The 21,012-nt window shown below is 46.4% G+C and overlaps 2 protein-coding genes across 2 annotated transcripts in view; one reads left to right on the top strand and one right to left on the bottom strand.

Annotated features, from left to right (window-relative positions):
- LOC144601450 (uncharacterized) overlaps positions 1-21,012 on the bottom strand; it is a 201,734-nt gene that overhangs the window by 54,623 nt on the left and 126,099 nt on the right. Inside the window, 1 exon segment of the mRNA XM_078413584.1 lies at positions 119-880. Within this exon segment, the coding sequence (XP_078269710.1) occupies positions 119-880 (762 nt within the window).
- LOC144601196 (uncharacterized) overlaps positions 10,306-21,012 on the top strand; it is a 39,161-nt gene continuing 28,454 nt past the window's right edge. The window contains exons 1-3 of the mRNA XM_078413165.1: positions 10,306-10,637; positions 13,900-15,765; positions 19,146-19,394. Coding sequence (XP_078269291.1) covers positions 14,553-15,765; positions 19,146-19,394 — 1,462 coding nt within the window. The 5' untranslated portion in view covers positions 10,306-10,637; positions 13,900-14,552. The remainder of the gene's footprint in view (positions 10,638-13,899; positions 15,766-19,145; positions 19,395-21,012) is intronic.

The following is a 21,012-nucleotide window of genomic DNA, read 5'->3' as shown; positions in this document are numbered from 1 at the left end:
CCAATTTATTTATCACCAATACAGAATATTAAGCTTCAGCCCAGTTTCTAGGGGTTACTGACATTATCAGAAATAAACTCCAACTGAAGTATTGAACAGGGTAGAGCCTGGGTTAATCTTTCTCCCCAGTGTGTACTCGCTGGTGCTTTTGTAACTGACACAACTGAATGAATCCCTTCCCACACACAGCACAGGCATATGGCCGCTCCCCGGTATGAATTAGCCGGTGCGTCAGTAGCCGAGATGACAGACGGAATCCCTTCCCACACTCAGTGCAGATGAACGGCTTCTCCTCCGTGTGGACACGCTGGTGTTTCTGTAACTGGGACGACTGAACAAATGCCTTGCCGCACTCAGGACAGGTGAATGTGTGAACCTGTGGGTGCGGCAGCAGATGGGATCCTCGAGTGAATCCCTTCCCACTCTCGGAGCAGGTAAACGGTCTCACCTCGGTGTGAGTCCGCTGGTGCATCAGCAGGTGGGACGACCGAGTGTATTTTTTGCCACACTCAGAGCAGATAAACGGTCTGTCTCCAGTGTGAACACGCTGGTGTTTCGTCAAACTGGACGAATCAGAAAATCCCTTTCCACACTCAGAGCAGGTGAAGGGTTTCTCTCCTCTATGAATTCGCTGGTGAATTACCAGACTGAATGACCAAGTGAATCCCTTCCCACACTCAGAGCAGCTGAATGGCTTCTCCCCTGTGTGAATTCGCTGGTGTGCCGTCAGATTTTTGGACTGAGAGAATACCTCCAGGCAGACCGAGCATGTGAACGGCCTCTCCCCAGTGTGAACCCGCTGGTGTGTCTTCAGACCCGATGGCCGAGTGAAGCTCTTCCCACATTCGGGGCACACATATGGACGCTCTCCGGTGTGAAACTGCCGGTTTGCCATCATATTGAATGACTGAGTAAATCCTTTCCACACTCAGCACAGTTGAACGGCCTCTTGCCAGTGTGTCAGTGGGTAAGTTGACTGAACGGAAAGTTTCCCACACGTGGAGCGATTGAACGGTGATGATGTGCTGGCGTGTTCTCAGATTATCAGATCAGTGGTGTTTCAGCAAGAGGGTAAAATGAAGATAAAAAGCAGATGCCCAGGTTTTCAGCTGTACAGGGAATTGATTTTTCTCAGGCCAAAGCTTTTCCCACAGATAGTGCTCTTGAACATTTTCATTCAGGAACGTGTGTCACTGCCCAACAGCTCACTCTGCAGTTTGTCGTCTCTTCTCAGAAATGCAGTAGATGAGCATTTCTTCTTCCAAGTTCAAGGAGTGAGGACATTGGTGCTGGTGACCTGTCGGACACTGCAGGTCCGATGTGAAGTTGAGTTTGAGATTCCCACAGACAAACCCTCTGCTCGTGTGCCCTGTGAAAGGAGTTTGCATCAGACATCGATCGGGACAGAACAGTCTTTCAGATGAGATTTTTAGTTTAGTTTAGTTTGGAGATACAGCGCGGAAACAGGCCCTTTCGGCCCACCGGGTCCGCGCCGACCAGCGATCCCCGCACATTAACACAATCCTATACCCATTACATTTACCAAGCCAATTAACCTACAAACCTGTACATCTTTGAAGTGTGGGAGGAAACCGAAGATGTTGGAGAAAACCCACGCAGGTCACGGGGAGATCATACAAACTCCGTACAGACAGCACCCATAGTCGGGATCACACCTAGGTCTCCGGCGCTGCATTCGCTGTAAGGCAGCAACTCCACAACTGCGCCACCGTGCCGCTCTAAAATATGAAACAGGCCCTTCGGCCCACCGGGTCCACGCCGACCAGCATGAGATAATGCTTGTTGACTCTGTTGGGCCTGGATAGAGATGATGTGGAGAGGATGTTTCCACTAGCGGGAGAGTTTAGGACCAGAGGACAAAGCCTCGGGATAAAAGGACGTACCTTCGGAAAGGAGATGAGGAGGAATTTCTTTAGCCAGAGGCTGGTGGACCTGTGGAATTCATTGGCACAGATGGCTGTGGAGACCAAGTCATTGGATATTTCTAAAGCGGAGATTGACAGGTTCATGATTAGTAAGGACACAAAAGGTTACGGGGAGAAAGCAGGAGAATGGGGTTGACATGGTGATTGAATTGCGGAGTAGACGCGATGGCCTAATTCTGCTCCTAAGTTGGGGCAAGTACAGAGAGGAAAGTAAGCAGGTTCAGTAGGCAGGACAGGGAGTGAGAAAGGCGTAGTGGCTAAAATGCATTAATTTTAGTACAAGAAGCCCGACCGGTAGGACAGGTGGAACTGGGGCTGTAAAAGGTACATGGGACTGGTCAATTATAGCTATTATAGAAACATGGTTGAGGGATGGGCTGATCGGGCAGCTCAAGGGTACAGAATCTACATGTGTGATAGAGTGAGAGATAAGAGAGGAGAGATGAGGGGGGGACATCATGATAGTACCTGGAGCGGAAACCTATTCCTACAGAAACTACAGACATGATAGAGTGGGAAGTAAGAGAGGAGTAGTTAGAAACATAGAAAATAGGTGGAGTAGGCCATTCGACCCTTCGAGCCAGCACCGCCATTCAATGTGATCATGGCTGATCAAGCTTCATAACGTCTGCTGCCTCAAACGCAAGAAGAAGATGGCTGATCAGCCAGAATGGGCTTTCTCCCTATATCCCTTGATTCTGATAGCCCCAAGAGCATCAGCTTCTCGTTTTCACCCAACAAACAGCTAATAATGGCCTGTTTCCTTTGTCATCGTTACATTTTTGCATATCTTTCATTCAGTTCTTTATCTCTCTACATCATCGTCTATCTCTCTTGTTTCCCTTATCCCTAACTCATCTGAAGAAGGGTCTCGACCCGAAACGTCACCCATTCCTTCTCTCCAGAGATACTGCCTGTCCCGCTGAGTTACACTTATTTTTGTGTCTATTTTAGAGTTGTATATAACTCTGTCCTGAAAACATCACAGCTGTGCTTGGTATATTCGTAGGGATCTTCCAGTGAGCTATTGTAGTTGAGGCAGGTACTATAACAGGATTTAAAAGATATTTGGACAGGTACATGGATAGGAAATATTTAGGATACTAGACCAAGTGGACCCGTTGGGCCCAAACCTCTCCTCTACTCACCCCCATCCCTCCACGCCACCTCCCCCTCCCTCCACCCCCCTCCCTCCCTCCACCCCCCCCCTCCCTCCCTCCACCCCCCCTCCCTCCCTCCTCCCCACCCCCTCCCTCCACCCCCCATTCCCCTCTCCACACTCAACCCCCCTTATCCTCCCTCCCTCCCTCCCTCTACCCCCTCCCTCCCTAGGAGATAGATTTAAACTTTAAAATGTGAATAACTTAAAAAATGTAACACCGATTTCAATGAAACTTCCATTAGCACCAAAGGGACGACGGTGAGTAAGGTGGACCTAAAATTGTCGCGCTATCGTGTACCGTTTTGGCTGTAGTTCAGGAACAAACAAACAAACGAGAGTTTTAGTATATAGATATGCCAAACGCAGGCAGATGGGACCAGTGTAGATGGGGCATATTGGTCGTCATTGGCAAGTTGGGCCAAAGGGCCTATTTCTATGCTGCATGACTTTATTGTAATTGTACCTGCTTTTGCCACTTTCTCTGACAGCTTGTTCCACATACCCTCCATCCTCTGGGTGATAAAGTGCCCCTCAGGTATCCTGTACATCATGCCCCTCGCACCATTAATCTGCACCCGCTTGCCCTTGCAAACAGGCTGTGACTATCTATGCCCTTCATGATTTTACAAACATTACTCAGTGCAAGAAGATGTACAAAAAAAGTATTTTCCAGAGGTATAAGAATGAGAAAGGGCTATGATGACAGTTAAGTTTTAGTTTATTGATGGTGTGATATTCGTGTTGTATAGAATTTGAATAATTGTTTATAAACTGCATGTATGTTTGCGTGTGTGCATATGTGTATGTTTGCGCAAACTGCATATATGTATGTTTGCGTGTGTGCATCTATATATATATAGATGAGATGAGATAAAGTTTGTGAATTAATTGATGAGTAGTGGAGAAGGTGTAGGAATAAATAAGTGTATATTTCCTCCTACTCCTTTTCGAACATGTAAGATTTAATGTGTTGTTTATGAGAATTTATTCATTGAGTTGTGTATAGGTTTATCATTCATATCATTTTATTGTTATTTTTTTATTTTTTTTTATTTTACATGTTCGAAATAAAATATAAACAAACAAACAACATAAACCTCTATTAGGTCACTTCAGCCTCCAATATTCCAAGGAAAAAAAGGAAAACTATCCAGTTTTTCCTCATAATCAAGTCCCCTATTCCTATTCCGACCCTTGCTAACATGTGGTACTGGGAGGAATCCGGCGATTACTACCCTTGAACTCCTGCTTTTCAACCTTTTACCTGACTCCCTACATTGACATCTGTTTTTGCTACCCATGTCATTTGTATAAATGTGTACACCTTCTGTCTCCTCCCCTCCATCATGAGAATATTTGGCAACCACTGAGACGTCCTGGACCATGACACCAAGGTCGCAAAATACCATCCTCGCGTCCCGTTTACTGCGACAGAATCTCTAGTCTGACCTCCCCTAACGATTGAATCTCCTAACTTAATGGTCCTATCTGACTTCACTCCTCCCCGCTGTGCCTCAGAGCCAGGCCTGGAGACTCAGACCTGACTGCTACTAACGCTCTCTTCTGAATAGTCAGTCATTCTCCGATCACCCCCCCCCAAAAAGGATTAATTTGTTTGAGGGAAATAACCTCAGGGGATTCCTGTTCTTTATTTTAATGTCTGGTGTACCTAGGTATGGTGAAAAGCTTTTTGTTCTGTGCCAGTCAGCAGAGGGACGACACATGATTACAATCGAACTGTCCACAGTGGACCCATCTAGCTTAGGTCATTCAGTATACACCATTCAATCATGGCTGATCCATCTCTCCCTCCTAACCCCATTCTCCTGCCTTCTCCCCAGAAACCTGACAATTGTACGAATCAAGAATCTATCTATCTCTGCCTTAAAAATATTCACTGACTTGGCCTCCACAGCCTTCTGTAGCAAAGAATTCCACAGATTCACCACCGTCTGACTAAAGAACCCATAGTGACCAGTATAGGCTCTGGCTCAACCTATAGTGACCACCTCACTGTAACTGCTATCTATGAAGCCCTGAGTTCCCAGATGACCCTGAAGATGTGAAGCTGCAGCCCCAGTTCCTTTATGTGGCCAGTCAAAAGCTGCAGCTGGACATACTTCAGAGAAATGTAGTTTTCAGGGAGACATTGGAGGTTTCTCTGAATCCTATCCCCTGCTGGAGGAGCACATCTGTGGTCTATCTACCGTCCTGACCACTTCATCATAAGACTTCAGCGCAAAATTCAGCCTTTCAAGTCAGTTACCTCTGCCATTCAATCGTGGCTGATCTATTTTCTCTCTCGAACCCATTCTCCTGCCTTCTCCCCATAACCTTTAACATCCTCACTAACCAAAACCTATCAATCTCCACTTTAAAAAACGTCAACACAAAAAAGTCACCAAAAGAAGCTACGAATAAACTTATCGAAATATTGTAATCACGTCTGCTCAGGTTGCTGCCCAATGCTTCACGAGCCAAAGAAGCCTCAACACTTGCCTTTAACCTCAATACTGTCTCCCTTAATGTGTCGGAAGGAACTGCAAATGCAGGCTGAAACCGAAGATAGGCACAAAACGCTGGAGTATTTTGTGGGTAGGCCATTTAGAACGAAGATGAGGAAAAACTTTTTCAGTCAGAGAGTTGTAAATCTGTGGAATTCTCTGCCTCGGAAGGTAGTGGAGGCCAATTCTCCGAATGCATTCAAGAGAGAGCTAGATAGAGCTCTTAAGGATAGCGGAGTCAGGGGGTATGGGGAGAAGGCAGGAACGGTCGGGGTACTGATTGAGAATGATTAGCCATGATCACATTGAATGGTGGTGCTGGCTCGAAGGGCCGAATGGCCTGCACCTACTGTCTATTGTAACTCAGCGGGCAGGCAGCATCTCTGGAGAGAAGGAATGGGTAACGTTTCGGGTCGAGACCCTTCTTCAGACTCAATGGTTGTCTCTCCTAAAATGGTTGCTCGGCCAGTCCCTGCCTTCGTTTCATGTACCAACAGGAGCAGTCACTGCCGGACACTAACGCCTGTTTTTTTAAATTAGAAACCTCCCACGATGATCCCCCCTCGAACCCAAAATATTCACTGTTCTCCTTCCTGCACACGAGGCCTGGGTTTGTTGACAGTCTCCAGCATTTACTGTTTGCGTTGAAACGTGAATCTCCCCGAGGTTGGGGTGTGGAGAGCGGGCGGAGGTAACTAAGGAGAAGGGAGGTAAGGACGGTGAGACTGTGTGAACCCCGTGCGGCCGCAAAGGCACGGATTCTCCGCCAGCCGTGGGCTGCACCAGGGCCCGGACCTCTCGGGGTAGATCAAACCCGCGCTGCGAAGCTCCGCTCCTACCTGCTGCCGAGATCCACCCCGCCGAGGATCGTCCGTGTCCACGGTCGCCGAGTTATGGTGTCACGTCTGCAACGCTCCTAGCTTGTTCAACACTGATCGGGCTCTTTCTCAACATTGGTGATTCCTGGGAGGTTTGGCCGACTTATGAACTAAATATCACTTTTTAAAAATAGTACTAACAAGGAACGGCAGGTGCCGCTTTACACAAGAGAAAGACAAAAGTTGCAGTAACTCCGCGGTTTAGGCAGCATCACTGGAGAACATCGATGGGTGACGTTTCGCGTCGGGACCCTTCTTCAGACTGATTGCAGGGGGACGGGAAAGAGAGCTGGAAAAAAAGGGGCGGGACAGAGCTTAGTAATAGGTGAACACAAGCGGACCCTGTTGTAGAAACGAAGAATTGCAGATGCTGGCTAGTACACAAAAGGATACAAAGTGCTGGAGTAACTCAGCAGGTCTGGCAACATCTCTGAGAACATGGATAGGTAACATTTTTGGTCAAGACCCTTATTGTTCATGTTCAATAGGCAGAATTAGGCCATTCAGCCCAGCAAGTCTACTCCGCCATCCAATGAGGGCTGATCTATCTTAACCTCTCAAAACCATTCTCCTGCCTTCTCCCCATAACCCCTAACACCCTTACTAATCAAGATTTTCAGAAAGCCTTTGATAAGGAGCCATAGGTGAGGCTGCTAAGGAAGATGAGAGCCCACGATATCAAAGGGCAGATATTAGCATGGATAGCAGGCTGGCTGTATGGCAGGAGACAAAGAGTGGCAATAAAGAGGGTTTTTTCTGGTTGGCTGCCAGTGACTAGCGGAGTTCCGCAGGAGATAGTGCTGGGGCCGGTACTCTTCATTGTATATTAATGATTTGAACGAGGGGATTGAGGGCTTTGTAGCCAAGTTTGCGGATGATACGAAAATAGGTGGAGGGGCAGGTAGTGTAGAGAAAACAGGGGCTCTGCAGAAGGACTTGGACAGGTTGTGAGAGTGGGCAGAGAAGTGGCAGATGGAATATAATCCAGCAAAGTGTGGAGTCATGCATTTTGGTAGTAGGAATAAAGGTGTAAGTTATTTTCTAAATGGGGAGAGAATCCAAAAATCGAAGGCGCAAAGGGACTTGGGAGTACTGGTGCAGGATTCCTAAAATGTTCATCTGCAAGTCGAATCAGTAGTAAAGAAAGAAAACTCAATGCTAGCAATTATTTCAAGAGGGCTTGTGTACAAAAACAGGGATGTAATGCTGAGGCTCTATAAGGTGCTGGGAAGGCTGCATTTGGAATATTGTGAACAATTTTGGGCACCATATCAGGATGTGCTGGCTCTGGAGTGGGTCCAGAGGAGGTTTACAAGAATGATCCCAGGAATGAGTAGGTTAACCTATGATGAGCATTTGTCGGCACTGGGCCTGTATTCGCTGGAGTTTAGAAGAATGAGGGGGGTCCTCATTGAAACATACAGAATGGTGAAAGGCTTGGATAGAGTGGATGTGGAGAGGATGTTTCCACGAGTGGGAGAATCTAGGACTACAGGTCATAGCTTCAGAATTAAAGGATGTTCTTTTAGCACGGAAATGAGGAGAAATGTCTTTAGTCAGATGGTGGTAAATCTGTGGAATTCTTTGCCACAGTAGGCTGTAGAGGCCAGTGGATATTTTTAAGGCAGAGATAGATTTTTGATTAGTACAGGTGTCAGGGGTTATGGGGAGAAGGCAGGAGAATGGGGTTAGGAGGGAGAGATAGTTCAGCCATGATTGAATGTGGAGTAGACAGGTTGGGCCGAATGGCCAAATTCTACTCCTATCACTTATGATCTTAAGAACACCGGATACAGTAGATGAGGTTGTTCCTAATGTGTCCTCCTGTACATTGGCGAGACCAAGCATAGATTCAGTGACCGTTTGCAGAACATGCGTTGCGTCCGCCAAAGCCCCCTGGATCTACCTATAGATGACCCATTTCAATAGACAATACACAATAGGTGCAGGAGGAGGCAGCACCGCCATTCAATGTGATCATGGCTGATCATTCTCAATCAGTACCCCGTTCCTGCCTTCTCCCCATACCCCCTGACTCCGCTATCCTTAAGAGCTCTATCCAGCTCTCTCTTGAATGCATTCAGAGAATTGGCCTCCACTGCCTTCTGAGGCAGAGAATTCCACAGATTCACAACTCTCTGACTGAAAAGGTTTCTCCTCATCTCAGTTCTAAATGGCATACCCCTTATTCTTAAACTGTGTCCCCTTGTTCTGGACTCCCCCAACATTGGGAACATGTTTCCTGCCTCTAACGTGTCCAACCCCTTAATAATCTTATACGTTTCGATAAGATCTCCTCTCATCCTTCTAAATTCCAGTGTGTACAAGCCTAGTCGCTCCAGTCTTTCAACATATGACCTTCCTGTCCTAGGCCTCCTCCATTGCCAGAGTAAGGCCAAATGCAAACTGCAGGAAGAGCACCTCATATTCCACTTGGGTAGCTTACAACCCAACGGTGTGAACATTAATTTCTCCAACTCAGACCTACTCCCCCAAGATTCCCCCATTCCTCTCCCTCCACCTCGCTTTCCCTGAACCCTGGCTGACCTTCCACTGCTTTCCCCTGCATCCCTTGCAATAGCCACACAATTTGCAACTCTACCCTTGAGTTTCACAATTTGCAACTCTTTATCCTTTTTGGGCTTATGTCTGACTTTTCATCTCGGAGCCAGATGCCGGCAAATGGCACCAGCTTAGATGGGGATCTTAGTCAGCATTGTACCAAAGTGCCTGTTTCCGTGCTCTGCTCTACTTCATGGCAAACTGTAACCTGGCAATCTTATTTTTACAGCCAACCAGTGGTTTGCGTCTTGCAGTGTAGCCTCTGTATTTTTGTTCATTTAGTCTTCTGCGGACAGTGGTCATTGACAAATTCACACCTGACTCCCGAGCGTTTCTGATCTGTTGGACAGGTGTTTGGGGATTTTTCTTTATTATAGCGAGAATTCTTCTGTCATCAGCTGTGGAGGTCTTCCTTGGCATGCCAGTCCTGTTGGGATTAGTAAGCTCACCAGTGCTCTCTTTCTTCTTAATGATGTTCCAAACAGTTGATTTTGGTAAGCCTAAGATTTGGCTGATGTCTCTAACAGTTTTATTCTTGTTTCTCAATCTCAAAATGGCTTCTTTGGCTTTCATTGGCACAACTTTGGTCCTCATGTTGATAAACAGCAAGAAAAGTTTCCAAAAGCGATGGAAAGACTGGAGGCAAGATAAGATGCTGAGAGCTGTCTTATACCTGTTTTAAGGAGGTATTTAAACACACATGAACAATTACAAACACCTGTGAAGCCATGTGTCCCAAACATTTTGATACCCTTAAATGGGGGGGCTATGTATAAACACAGCTGTAATTTCAACAAGGTGAAACCAAAATGTATAAAAATGGCCTTTATTAAAATCTGACAATGTACACTTTAACCACGTGTGATTTTTTCTATTACAAATCTCAAATGGTGGAGTACAGAGGCAAATAAATAAATGATGGATCTTTGTCCGCAAACATTATGGAGGGCACTGTATGTCCTCTAGTCCCTTGATTCCTCTACTCTGGGCAAGAAACTCTGTGCATCTACTCGATCTGTTCCTCTCATGATTTTATTCTTGAAGTTAGAGAAGTCGATATTCATACCCCTGGGGTGCAAGCTGCCCAAAAGCGATGTTTATTTGACTTGGCAAAAAAACCTGGCAGGAATCACTAAGAGTCCAGTCAGTGTTGAAGAAGCCGGGAGCGCACACGCACACGCACACAGACGTGACCCCATAACTAGGCGACCGTGCACACGGATGTTCTTCGGGATCTCGGCAGCAGGTAGGAGCGGAGCTTCGCTGCGCGGGTTTAATCCAGCCCGAGGTCCGGGCCCTGATGCAGCCCACGGCTGGCGGGGAATCCGTGCTGTTTGCAGAATCATTGTGGGCGGCCGCACAGGGGGCAACCCCTTCTCCTCACCCCCGCCCGCTCTCCACACTCCGACCTCGGGGAGATGCCCGTTTCAATGCAAACAGTAAATGCTGGAGACTGTCAACAAACCAGGCGGCATCATAAAAGGAATAGTGAATATTTTAGGTCCGAGAGGGGGATCATCGCGGGAGATTAAAAAAGCAGGGTTTTAATGTCCGGCGGTGACTGCTCCTGGTGATGCAGAAAAAGGTAAGGCAGTGACTAGCCGAGCAGCCATTTTAGGAAAGGCTGCAGACAGGCACAAATTGTGTAGGAAGGAACTGCAGATGCTGGTTTAAACTGAAGATCGACACAAGATGCTGGAGTAACTCAGCGGGAGAGGCAGCATCTCTGGAGATGAAGGAATGGGTGACGCCTTGGGTGGAGACCCTTCTTCAGACCTGGACCCGAAACGTCACCCATTCCTTCTTCTCTCCAGAGATTCCAGCATTTTGTGTCTTCGGTTTAAACCGTCATCTGCAGTTCCTTCCTACACATTAGGAGAGACTGTGTTGAGAGTAAGTACTGTGAGGGTAAGTGTTGAGGCTTGGGCTTGCAAACTGTACAGACGTTGATTGCAATATAACGCAAGTTTATTTGCATATCTTTCATTTATTTGTTCTCTCTACATCTCCGTCTATACCTCTCGTTTCCTTTCCCCTCACTAGTCTGAAGAAGCGTCTCGACCAGAAACGTCACCCATTCCCCCTCTCCAGAGATGCCTGTTCTGCTGAGTTACACCAGCGTTTTGTGTCGATCTTAAGTTTATATATAACTTATCTATATGTTGTTTAGGTATTTGGACATTTTTAAAGCGGAGATTGATGTGTTCTTGGTTCATAAGAGTGTCAGAGGGAATGGGGAGAAGACAGAATGTGGTTGCGAGGGAAAAATAGATTGGCACGATTGAATGGCAGAGCAGACTCAATGGGCCGAATGACCTGATTCTGCTCCTATGTCCCATGGGATTGGTTAGGATGGCAGTTAGAACACAGATGTGCTCCTCCAGCAGGATATGCGGTCAGGGAAACTTCCAGTGCCCCGAGGACTACAGCCTTGGGAAGTACGTCTCGCTGCATGTTCTGACTGACTGCATAAAGTCAGATGCCATCCATGACTGGGGATAGCCATGCCATTTGCAGAATCATTGCCGGCAGCCACACTAGGGATAGTCCCACGACTCCTCCTCCTTGCCTCTGCTTGCTATCCACACCCCAACCTCAGAGTTTCCTGCTTTAGTTTCTGTTTAGTTTATTGTCACATGTACTGAGGTACAGTGAAAAGCTTTTGTCGCGTGCTAACCAGTCAGCAGAAAGACAATACATGATTACAATCAATCAATTTACAGTGTATAGATAAATGACAAGGGAATAATGTTTACTGTAAGGTAAAACCAGAAAAGAAAATGCCTGAATTACTCGGCATTAAGTCAATCTCTTACGGAAAGGGAAATAAAGTTAACATTTCAAGTCCAAGACTGCTCATTAGAATTTAGAAAAAGGAAAAGCGTTAATATTCAGTAGCAGAAATGGTGAGGGATGGATGGGTAGACCAAAGGGATAGGGTAAGTCCATTTTAGTTAATAGTTGGGTCTGTGAGACATTGTCAGCAAGACAGGCTATCCCAATAGAAATGGAAAAAACTGATCAAGGATGAATGACAGGTAGAAATGCCCTGTTCAAATGCAGAAGTGTGTAGGAAGGACAGGTTTACACAGTGTATAGATGCAGGTTAAGGGAATCTGAAGAAGAGAGTCTGAAGAAGGGTCTCGACCCAAAATGTCAACCATTCCTTCTCTCCATAGATGCTGCCTGTCCTGCTGAGTTACTCCAGCTATTGTGTCTGCAGCTTAAACCAGCATCTGCACCTCCTTCCTACACTTGATAAGTGGATATCATTTAGTGTAAGGTAAAGCCAGCAAAATCCGATGAAGTTGCCCCGTCTAGGCTAGACCCATTTTCCCAAGTTTGGCACATATCCATCTAAACCTTTCCTAATCATGAGTGTCTGAGTGTCTTTTAAATGCTGTTGTAGTACCTGCCGCAGCTACCTCCTCTGGCAGCTCATTCCATACACCCACAACCGTATTGGAGAGTGTTTGAATGTGGGTGTACATGGTAAAATAGGCCGAAGTTAGCATTTTTTTTTTTAAAGGGATATCTTGCCTGACAAATTTGTTGGAATTCTTTGAGGAAGTAAACAGCAGGTGAGAAAAAGGATAATCAGTGGTGTCGTTTAACTGGATTTTCAGAAGGATTTTGAGAAGGTGCTGCATGTGAGGCTGCTAAAGAAGATGAGAGCCCACGGTATTGGAGGGAAGATACTCTCATTGGATAGCAGGTTGGCTGAATGGTAGAAAGCAAAGAATGGCAATAAAGAAGGCTTTTTCCGGTTGGCTGCCAGTGACTAGTGGTTCTGCAGAGGTTGGTACTGGGGCTACTACTCTTCACATTGCATCTTAATGATTTGGATGAAGGAATCAAAGGCTTTGTAGCCAAGTTTGCAGAATGATAAGAAGATGGTGAGAGACAGGTAGTGTAGAGAAAGCAGGGACTCTGTAGAATGACTTAGATTTAAGGCGAAGGGCAAAAGATTTAATAGGAATCTGGGGGATGGCTTTTTCACACAAAGGGTGCTGGGTGTATGGAACAAGCTGCCAGATAAGGTAGTTAAGGCTGGAACAATCCCAACATTTATGAAATAGTTAGACAGGTACATGGATAGGACAGGTTTGGATGGATATGGACCAAACGCGGGCAGGCAGGTCTAGTGTAGCTGGGACATGTTGGCAGATGTTGGCAAGTTGGGCCGAAGGACCCGTTTCCACACTGTATGACTTGCAGGTTTGTAGATTAATTGGCTTCGGTAAATTTTGAATTTGTCCCTAGTTTATAGGGGGATTGCTCATCAGCTCGGACTCAATGGGCTGAAGTGGCCTGTTTCTGCGCTGTATCTCCAAAACCAACTCTTTTGAGACAAGACTCCATAGATTTCATGTTGGAGTCAACACAAGTCTTAAAAATCTGATTTGAATTTACAAGATTCAAAGAGGGAGCAAATTCAAGTGATCTTACAATAATGCTAAATTTAACACATGACACCATCTTAATTATTTCCTTAATTACTCATTCTGGGGGCTCCTAAAGTAAAATAAATGACCAGATATGAACTGACAATGCAGTAATATCCGCATTACATTTTGGAACTAAGCCTATGATTTGCACCAAAGAGAGACACAAAATGCTGGAGTAACTCAGCGGGACATGCTGCATCTCCGGAGAGAAGGAATGGGTGACGTTTCGGGTTGAGACCCTTCAGTCTGAATGTTGAGAAGTCCATCGGCCGTATTGGTCCTCACCGTAACAGTGCAATATCACTGTTTCAGATATTGAAACGCCGGAGTGACCAAATATTATTTTGTCTAAAATGGTGTCCTGTACCAATTGATGCCTTGTGTGAACTCCTTTTACAGGGCGTACAAGCAAGAGGGTTTGTCTGCGGAAATCTCATACTTAACCTCACATTGGACCTGCAGTGTCAGACAGGTCACCAGCACCAATGTCCTCAATCCTTGAATCTGGAAGAGGAAATGCTCATCTGTTGTATTTCTGAGGAGAGACAACAAACCGCAGTGTGAGCAGTGGGGCAGCGATCCCTCTGAAGGAGGGTGTTCTAGAGCACTGACTGTGGAAAGAGCTTTGGCCATTTTACACAGCCGCAGAACAAGAGCCTGAAACCAAACACGTGTTCCATGTGTGTGAGGTCTTGATGAATCAACCTGGCGACAAAGGGGGAAATTAAGTCAGTGAATGACCAAATATTCGCTTGATAAAAGTGATACCAGTGTGAATTCTTGAGCCTTTGAAAATAAACCTTTCCCATCCAGCTAGAAACTTGAGCATCTGCTCTGTGTGTGGAAAGAAGCTTGCTTGTTTAATCCTGTTGAGACACCATTGATCTGGCTCCCTGAGAGCACCCCAGCACATCGTCACTGGAGACGGGGCATTCAACTGCTCCAAGTGTGGGAAACCTGGATCCACACAGTCACCTGGTACACCAGTGAATTCCAGGGAGAGGCCCTGCTCCTGCTCGGAGTGTGGAAACAGATTCAGCCAGTCATTCAATATGACGGGACGCCAGCAAGTTCACACTAAGGAAAGGCCATACACATGCTCGGAGTGTGGAAAGAGATTCACTCTGTCATCACACTTGTCGATACACCAGCGGGTTCACGCTCGGGATAAGCTGTTTGAATGCTCTGAATGTGGGAAGAGCTTCCCGTGGTCATCTAGCCTGAAAAGACATCAGCGATTTCACACCGGCGAGAGGCCGTTCAAATGCTCTGAATGTGGGAGGGACTTTATTCAATCATCCCACCTGCACAAACACCTGACACTTCATACTGGGGAGAGGCCATTTACTTGCTCCGAGTGCGGGAAGGGTTTCACTCGGTCGGACAGCTTGGTAATACACAAGCGGATTCACACAGGGGAGAGACTGTTTACCTGCTCTGGGTGTGGGAAGGGATACCTTCACTTATCCAGCCTGAGGAAACACCAGCGAATCCATACTGTGGGCAGATCATTTATCTGTTCTGAGTGTGGAAAAGGATTCCTTGGGTCAACAGACCTGCTGACACACCAGCAAACGCATACAGGAGAGAAGCCGTTTATCTGCACCAAGTGTGGGAAGGGATTCGCTGTGCGTCGCCATCTGCTGAGACATGAGCGACTTCACGCTGTGGCGAAGCACTTCAACTGTCCAGAGTGCGGGAAAGGGTTCACTCGCTTATCACACCTGATGAGACACCAGCAATCGCACACTGGGGAGAGGCTGTTCTCCTGCTCCAACTGCAGTGATAAATTCACAAAGCCATCAGACCTGATTAGACATCAGCGGGTTCACACCGGGGAGTGGCCATTTACATGTTCAGAGTGCGGGAAGGGATTCCATCGCTTATCACGCCTGAAGAGACATCAGCAATCGCACACTGGGGAGAGGCTGTTCTCCTGCTCCATCTGCGGTGATAAATTTTTGCAGACGTCAGACCTGATGAGACATCAGCGGGTTCACAGCGGGGAGATGCCGCACACGTGTTCAGAGTGTGGGAAGGGATTCACTAAGTCATTCGGCCTGCAACTACACCTGCGAGTTCACACCGGGGAGAAGCCATTTACCTGCTTCGAGTGTGGGAAGGGATTCCCTAGGTCGGCCAGTTTGCTAAGACACCAGCGAATTCACACCGGGGAGAGGCCATTTATCTGCTCCAAGTGTGGGAAGGGATTCACCCGGGCATGTTCTCTGCTGAGACATCAGCAAACTCACACTGAGAAGGATTAATCATGCTGTGAGGAACACTGCAAACCCTGTTAGGCTTTATTTCTGAAACTACTGGTAACCCCTCCAACTGGACTGAGGTTTAATATTCTACTGCTCTGAACACTGGCTCAGATCCTAAATCAGACCACCAGGTGGTGCCGAACGATGGCTGCCTCGCCAATGCTCTGTCTTGACTTTTTCCTTCTCTGTGTTTTTGGTTTGTTGTAAAATGTATATTTTAGTTTATCTTTAGTTTTGTATTATGTGGGGGTGAGAGGGTGGAGAAACTTTTTAAATCTCTTTGCTCGATGGAGATGCAATATTTTCCGTGTCGTATCTCCGTCCACACTCCGGCCTAACATCATGGAGCTGGCGGCCTCTTGCTGGGGATCGACCATGAGAGCTCCAAGTGCAGGAGCCTGGGGATTTAACATCATGGAGCTGGCTGTCCCTGTCGGGGATCGACCTTAGGAGCTCCAACCGCGGGAGCCTGCGGACTTTAACATTGTGGAGCTAATGGTCCCTGGTTGGGGACCAGCTATGGGAGCTCCAAGATGCGGTAGCTTCAATCGACCCGACTTGGGAGTTTTGATCGCCCCGACTGTGGTTGATTTGACTCCCCCGACCTCGGGAGAAAAGGTGGAAAGAAGATAAGACTTTATTGCCTTCCATCACAGTGGGGAATGTGAAGGAGCTGCTGTGTTGGATGTTAATGTCAAATTTAATGTAGTTGCACGACTTGTTGCTTTTTTTGATATGATTTGATTTGAAATAAAATTCCTCCTATGTTGTAAAACATACCTGGCTAATAAGTTACGATTATGACTATTATGATAAAGATTAAATGTCTCTCATGCACACACTGTACAGTAGAAAGAGAGGCCATTCTCCCCTTCTTCCTGTCTGACGCTAGTTCCTCCTTGCTCATCCTGCAGGAATGTTCTTGCAATTGTTTTTTCCTTTGCGTTCCCTCAGTTTCCCATGAAATGCATCCCTGCTGTTCACCTCAATCCCTCCCTGTGGTGACGGGTATCACATTGTCCCCGTTCTGTGGGTGAAGATGTTTCAACTGAATTCCCTGGAGGATTTGCTGCAGACTGAAGGACAAGCCACTGCTACCTTGTCCCAGACATTTCTTGTCTGAAGTCTCTGATGCCAGCAGAGATTAGACTGGCCATGTGACTCATTTTATTTGCATTCAAAGGCTGGATGCAACATAGTTGGTAATACCTCCATAAAGCTTGTCCTCAAAAATCTCAGAACCTTTGGGCGTCTTGTCAATGGAACTGGCTAAGAAATCAGACACGATGAGCACATGAAATGTGTGGGAAGAAACTGCATATGCTGGTTTACACTGAAGTAAGACACAACCAGCTGGAGTAGTTCAGGTCAGACAGCATCACTGGAGAAAAGGAATGGGTGACGTTTCGGATTGGGACCCTTCAGACAGTCTGAGGAAGGGCCCTGTACAACTGCAGTAGGACCTCTTTGCTCCTAAACTCAAATCCTCTCGCCATTAAGGCCAACATGTCATTAGCTTTTTTTCACTGCCTGCTGTACCTACATGCTTTCAGTGATTGATGTACAGGGACACCCAGGTCTCGTTGCACCTCCTCTTTTCCTAATCTGACACCATTCATATAATAATCTGGCTTCCTGTTCTTGCCACCAAAGAGGATAACCTTATATTTATCCACATTGTACTGCATCTGCTCACTTATCCAACCTATCCAAGTCACCCTGCAGCCTCATAGCATCCTCCTCACCGCTCACTCTGCCACCTAGCTTTGTGTCATCCTCAAGTGGGTAAGTCTAGGAATTAAATGACGTTCTTTTAGGAAGGAGATGAGGAGGAATTTCTTTAGTCAGACGGAGATGAATCTGTGGAATTTGCCACAGAGGGCTGTGGAGGCAAAGTCAGTGGATATATTTAAGGCAGAGATAGATAGATAGATGCTTGATTATTACAGGTTTCAGGGTTATGGGGAGAAGGCAGGAGAATGGGGTTAGGAGGGAGAGATATATCAGACATGATTGAATGGCGGAGTAGACTTGATGGGACAAATGGTCTAATTCTGCTCCCATTACTTATGATCTTACAACCTAATGATATTCATTCTATCCATTCTATCCACTGTTTGATAATGTTCAATGAGGTCCCTCCTCACCCTTCTAAATTCCAGCCAGAAGAGGCCCAGTGCCTTCAAACCAAAGATACTTGAGGAGGAAGATGGACCACTCCGTCGAAATTGCATATACTGAAGTGTAGTAATCAAAGGAGTGGAATGTCCGCCATTTTAGTTGGCAAAACCAGCCGTTCGTTATGCCTCTCGCAGTGTAATCAGTGTTGTGGGAGAACAGTATGTGTGATGATATCATTAAAATGCAGAAAATATCTAATCTATAACAACATATTTGTGGGTTAACAGTATATTGCACCAATCCCCTTCAATTTTAAATCATTCAAAAATGAACTTCATAAACAAGGATTAAACTTTTTATTTCTGTCAGTCATGGTAAGATTTACATAATTTTGTGTGCGAGATACACACGGTTGCGCTGTTTCGCATATCTGCTAGCCAATGAAAAGATCAGGTCCTGATTTACCCCAGCTCTTCACCTTCCCCCCTTGTCTGAAGAAGGTTCCCAACCTGAAACATCACCCATCCTTTTTGTCCAGAGATGCTGCCTGACCCAGTGATTTACTCCTCCATTGTGTTTATTTGAATTCGATTCATGTTTCTGTACCACGTCAGGCAGCATTGGTCATTTTAGTGTCTGTCAAGGGTTTTTAACTAATCAATTCACCAATTCAAATTTTCTTGGCTGTAAGTATTAAGTTAAATGTCTTTTCAATTATATTGTGGATACAGTAGAGTTCTATTGTTTGTAAATGCCTAATCTCTGCTTCCATGATTTAAAAAAATAAAACAAAAAGAGATACAGCTCATGGAGGTGAAATTAAAATTAACAGAGAAAAAAAAAAACAGTTCATTAAATATTCACAAAATGTTGGAGTAACTCAGCAGATCAGGCAGCATCTCAAAAGAGAAGGAATGGGCGACGTTTTGGGTCGAGACCCTTCTGAAGACCTGCTGAGTTACTCCAGCATTTTGTGAATAAATACCATCGATTTGTACCAGCATCTGCAGTTATTTTCTTACAGTTCATTAAATATGATCAATTGGCCTGATGCAGACAGAGTGGATCTCTAGTGCAAATATTCAATCAGTAACATCCAAAGTTTAAAGATCACGAAGCAGCAACTCTTCAAGAAATAGTTATAAATGTCAACTGTCAACTTATCCAAGAAGTTGAACAAAAATAATTGTTTGCAAACATTTACAAGGTATCAGTGAGATGTCACCGCTTGCGCTTGCCGCCGCTCGCGTTCGGAAGCCGGCACACAAACAGCGCGCCTGCGCATCGCCGGCGAATGTCGACGGCCGGACAACGTACGCAGGCACAGTAGCCCCGGAGCCGGCTACCAGACATGCGCTCTCCGACGGGATGCCGGCGCCGCGCCTGCCGGCCGCCCGCTCTCATGGAGCCGCGGTCCGGGCTCGAGCTCGAGGATTAAATCCTTATCTGCCGGTCGGACGGAGTCGGTGCAGCCTCCAGACTCAGCGTCGAACTCTTTAACTTCAGGTAACTCTCTCTTTTTGTCTGCATCAGAACCGGCCATTACAGCTTGTCATCACGTTGGTTCAGTTTGCCTATCTTTGAAGGGTGGCGTCTGGGGTTGGACAGGCTAGATGCAGGAAGATTGTTCCCGATGTTGGGGAAGTCCAGAACAAGGGGTCACAGTTTAAGGATAAGGGGGAAGTCCTTTAGGACCGAGATGAGAAAGATTTTTTCACACAGAGAGTGGTGAATCTGTGGAATTCACTGCCACAGAAGGTAGTTGAGGCCAGTTCATTGGCTATATTTAAGAGGGAGTTAGATGTGGCCCTTGTGGCTAAAGGGAACAGGGGGTACGGAGAGAAGGCAGGTACGGGATACTGAGTTGGACGATCAGCCATGATCATATTGAATGGCGGGGCAGGCTCGAAGGGCCGAATGGCCTACTCCTGCACCTATTTTCTATGTTTCTATGTCTGGCCGCTGGGCTTGTCCCACAACCTCGGCAGCGGCACATTACTCAGGCAAAGCAAAGGGCTTCTCCTGCACTCACTGTCCGCCATTAGCTCTCACCCCATCACAGACATCCCTTGTGCCACTCATCCCTCCCCAACCCACGTTCCCATTGAAAACTGACTTATTTTCCGCTCTTTCCCACGACCTCGGTGAGCTAGATAGAGCTCTTAAGGATAGCGGAGTCAGGGGGTATGAGGAGAGGGTACTGATTGAGAATGATCAGCCATGATCACATTGAATGGCGGTGCTGGCTCGAAGGGCCGAACGGCCTACTCCTATTGTCTATTATGCCCGCTTTAAACTGATTTAAACTGAAAATCGACACAAATTGATGGAGTAACTCAGTGGGACAGGCAGCATCTCTAGAGATGAAGGAATGGGTGACGTTTCGAGTCTGGACCTTTCTTCAGACTTCTCGACTCGAAACGTCACCCATTCCTTCTCTCCAGAGACTCCAGCATTTTGTGTCAACAGTTTAATCCGGCATCTGCAGTTCCTACACATTAGGAGAGACTGTTGTGGGTAAGTGATATGAGGGCAAGCCTGCAAACTGAGCAGATGTTGATTGCAATACAAGGCAAGTTTATTTGCATATATCTAATTTTTTTGTTTCCATAACTCTAGAACTCCGTCTATACCTCTTGTTTCCCTTTCCTCTGACTCTAGTCTGAAGAAGGGTCTCGACCCAAAAATAACTTGGCATGATTGAATGGCAGAGCAGACTCATTGGGCCGAATGGCCTGAATGTGCTCCTATGTCCCGTGGAATTGGTTAGGATGGCAGTTAGAACACAGGTGTGCTCCTCCAGCAGGATATGGGGTCCAGTGTCCCCGAGGACTATACCCCTGGGAAGCATGTCTCGCTGCAGCTCCTGACTGAGTGCTTAAAGTCAGATGCCATCCATGACTGCGGATATCCGTGCCATTTTGTGATTGTGCAAAATTAGAGCACATGGTATTGGGGTTATACATGGTATTGGTACTGACATGGATTGAAAATTGATTGGCAGGCAGGAAACAGAGAGTAGGGATTAACGGGTCCCTTTCAGAATGGCAGGCAATGACTAGTGGGGCACCGTAAGGCTCGGTGATGGGACCGCAGCTATTTACAATATACATTAATGACTTGG

Source organism: Rhinoraja longicauda, chromosome 16, assembly GCF_053455715.1.
Source record: "Rhinoraja longicauda isolate Sanriku21f chromosome 16, sRhiLon1.1, whole genome shotgun sequence".
Taxonomy (NCBI): Eukaryota; Metazoa; Chordata; class Chondrichthyes; order Rajiformes; family Arhynchobatidae; genus Rhinoraja; species Rhinoraja longicauda.
This window is presented reverse-complemented; position numbering and strand designations above follow the sequence as displayed.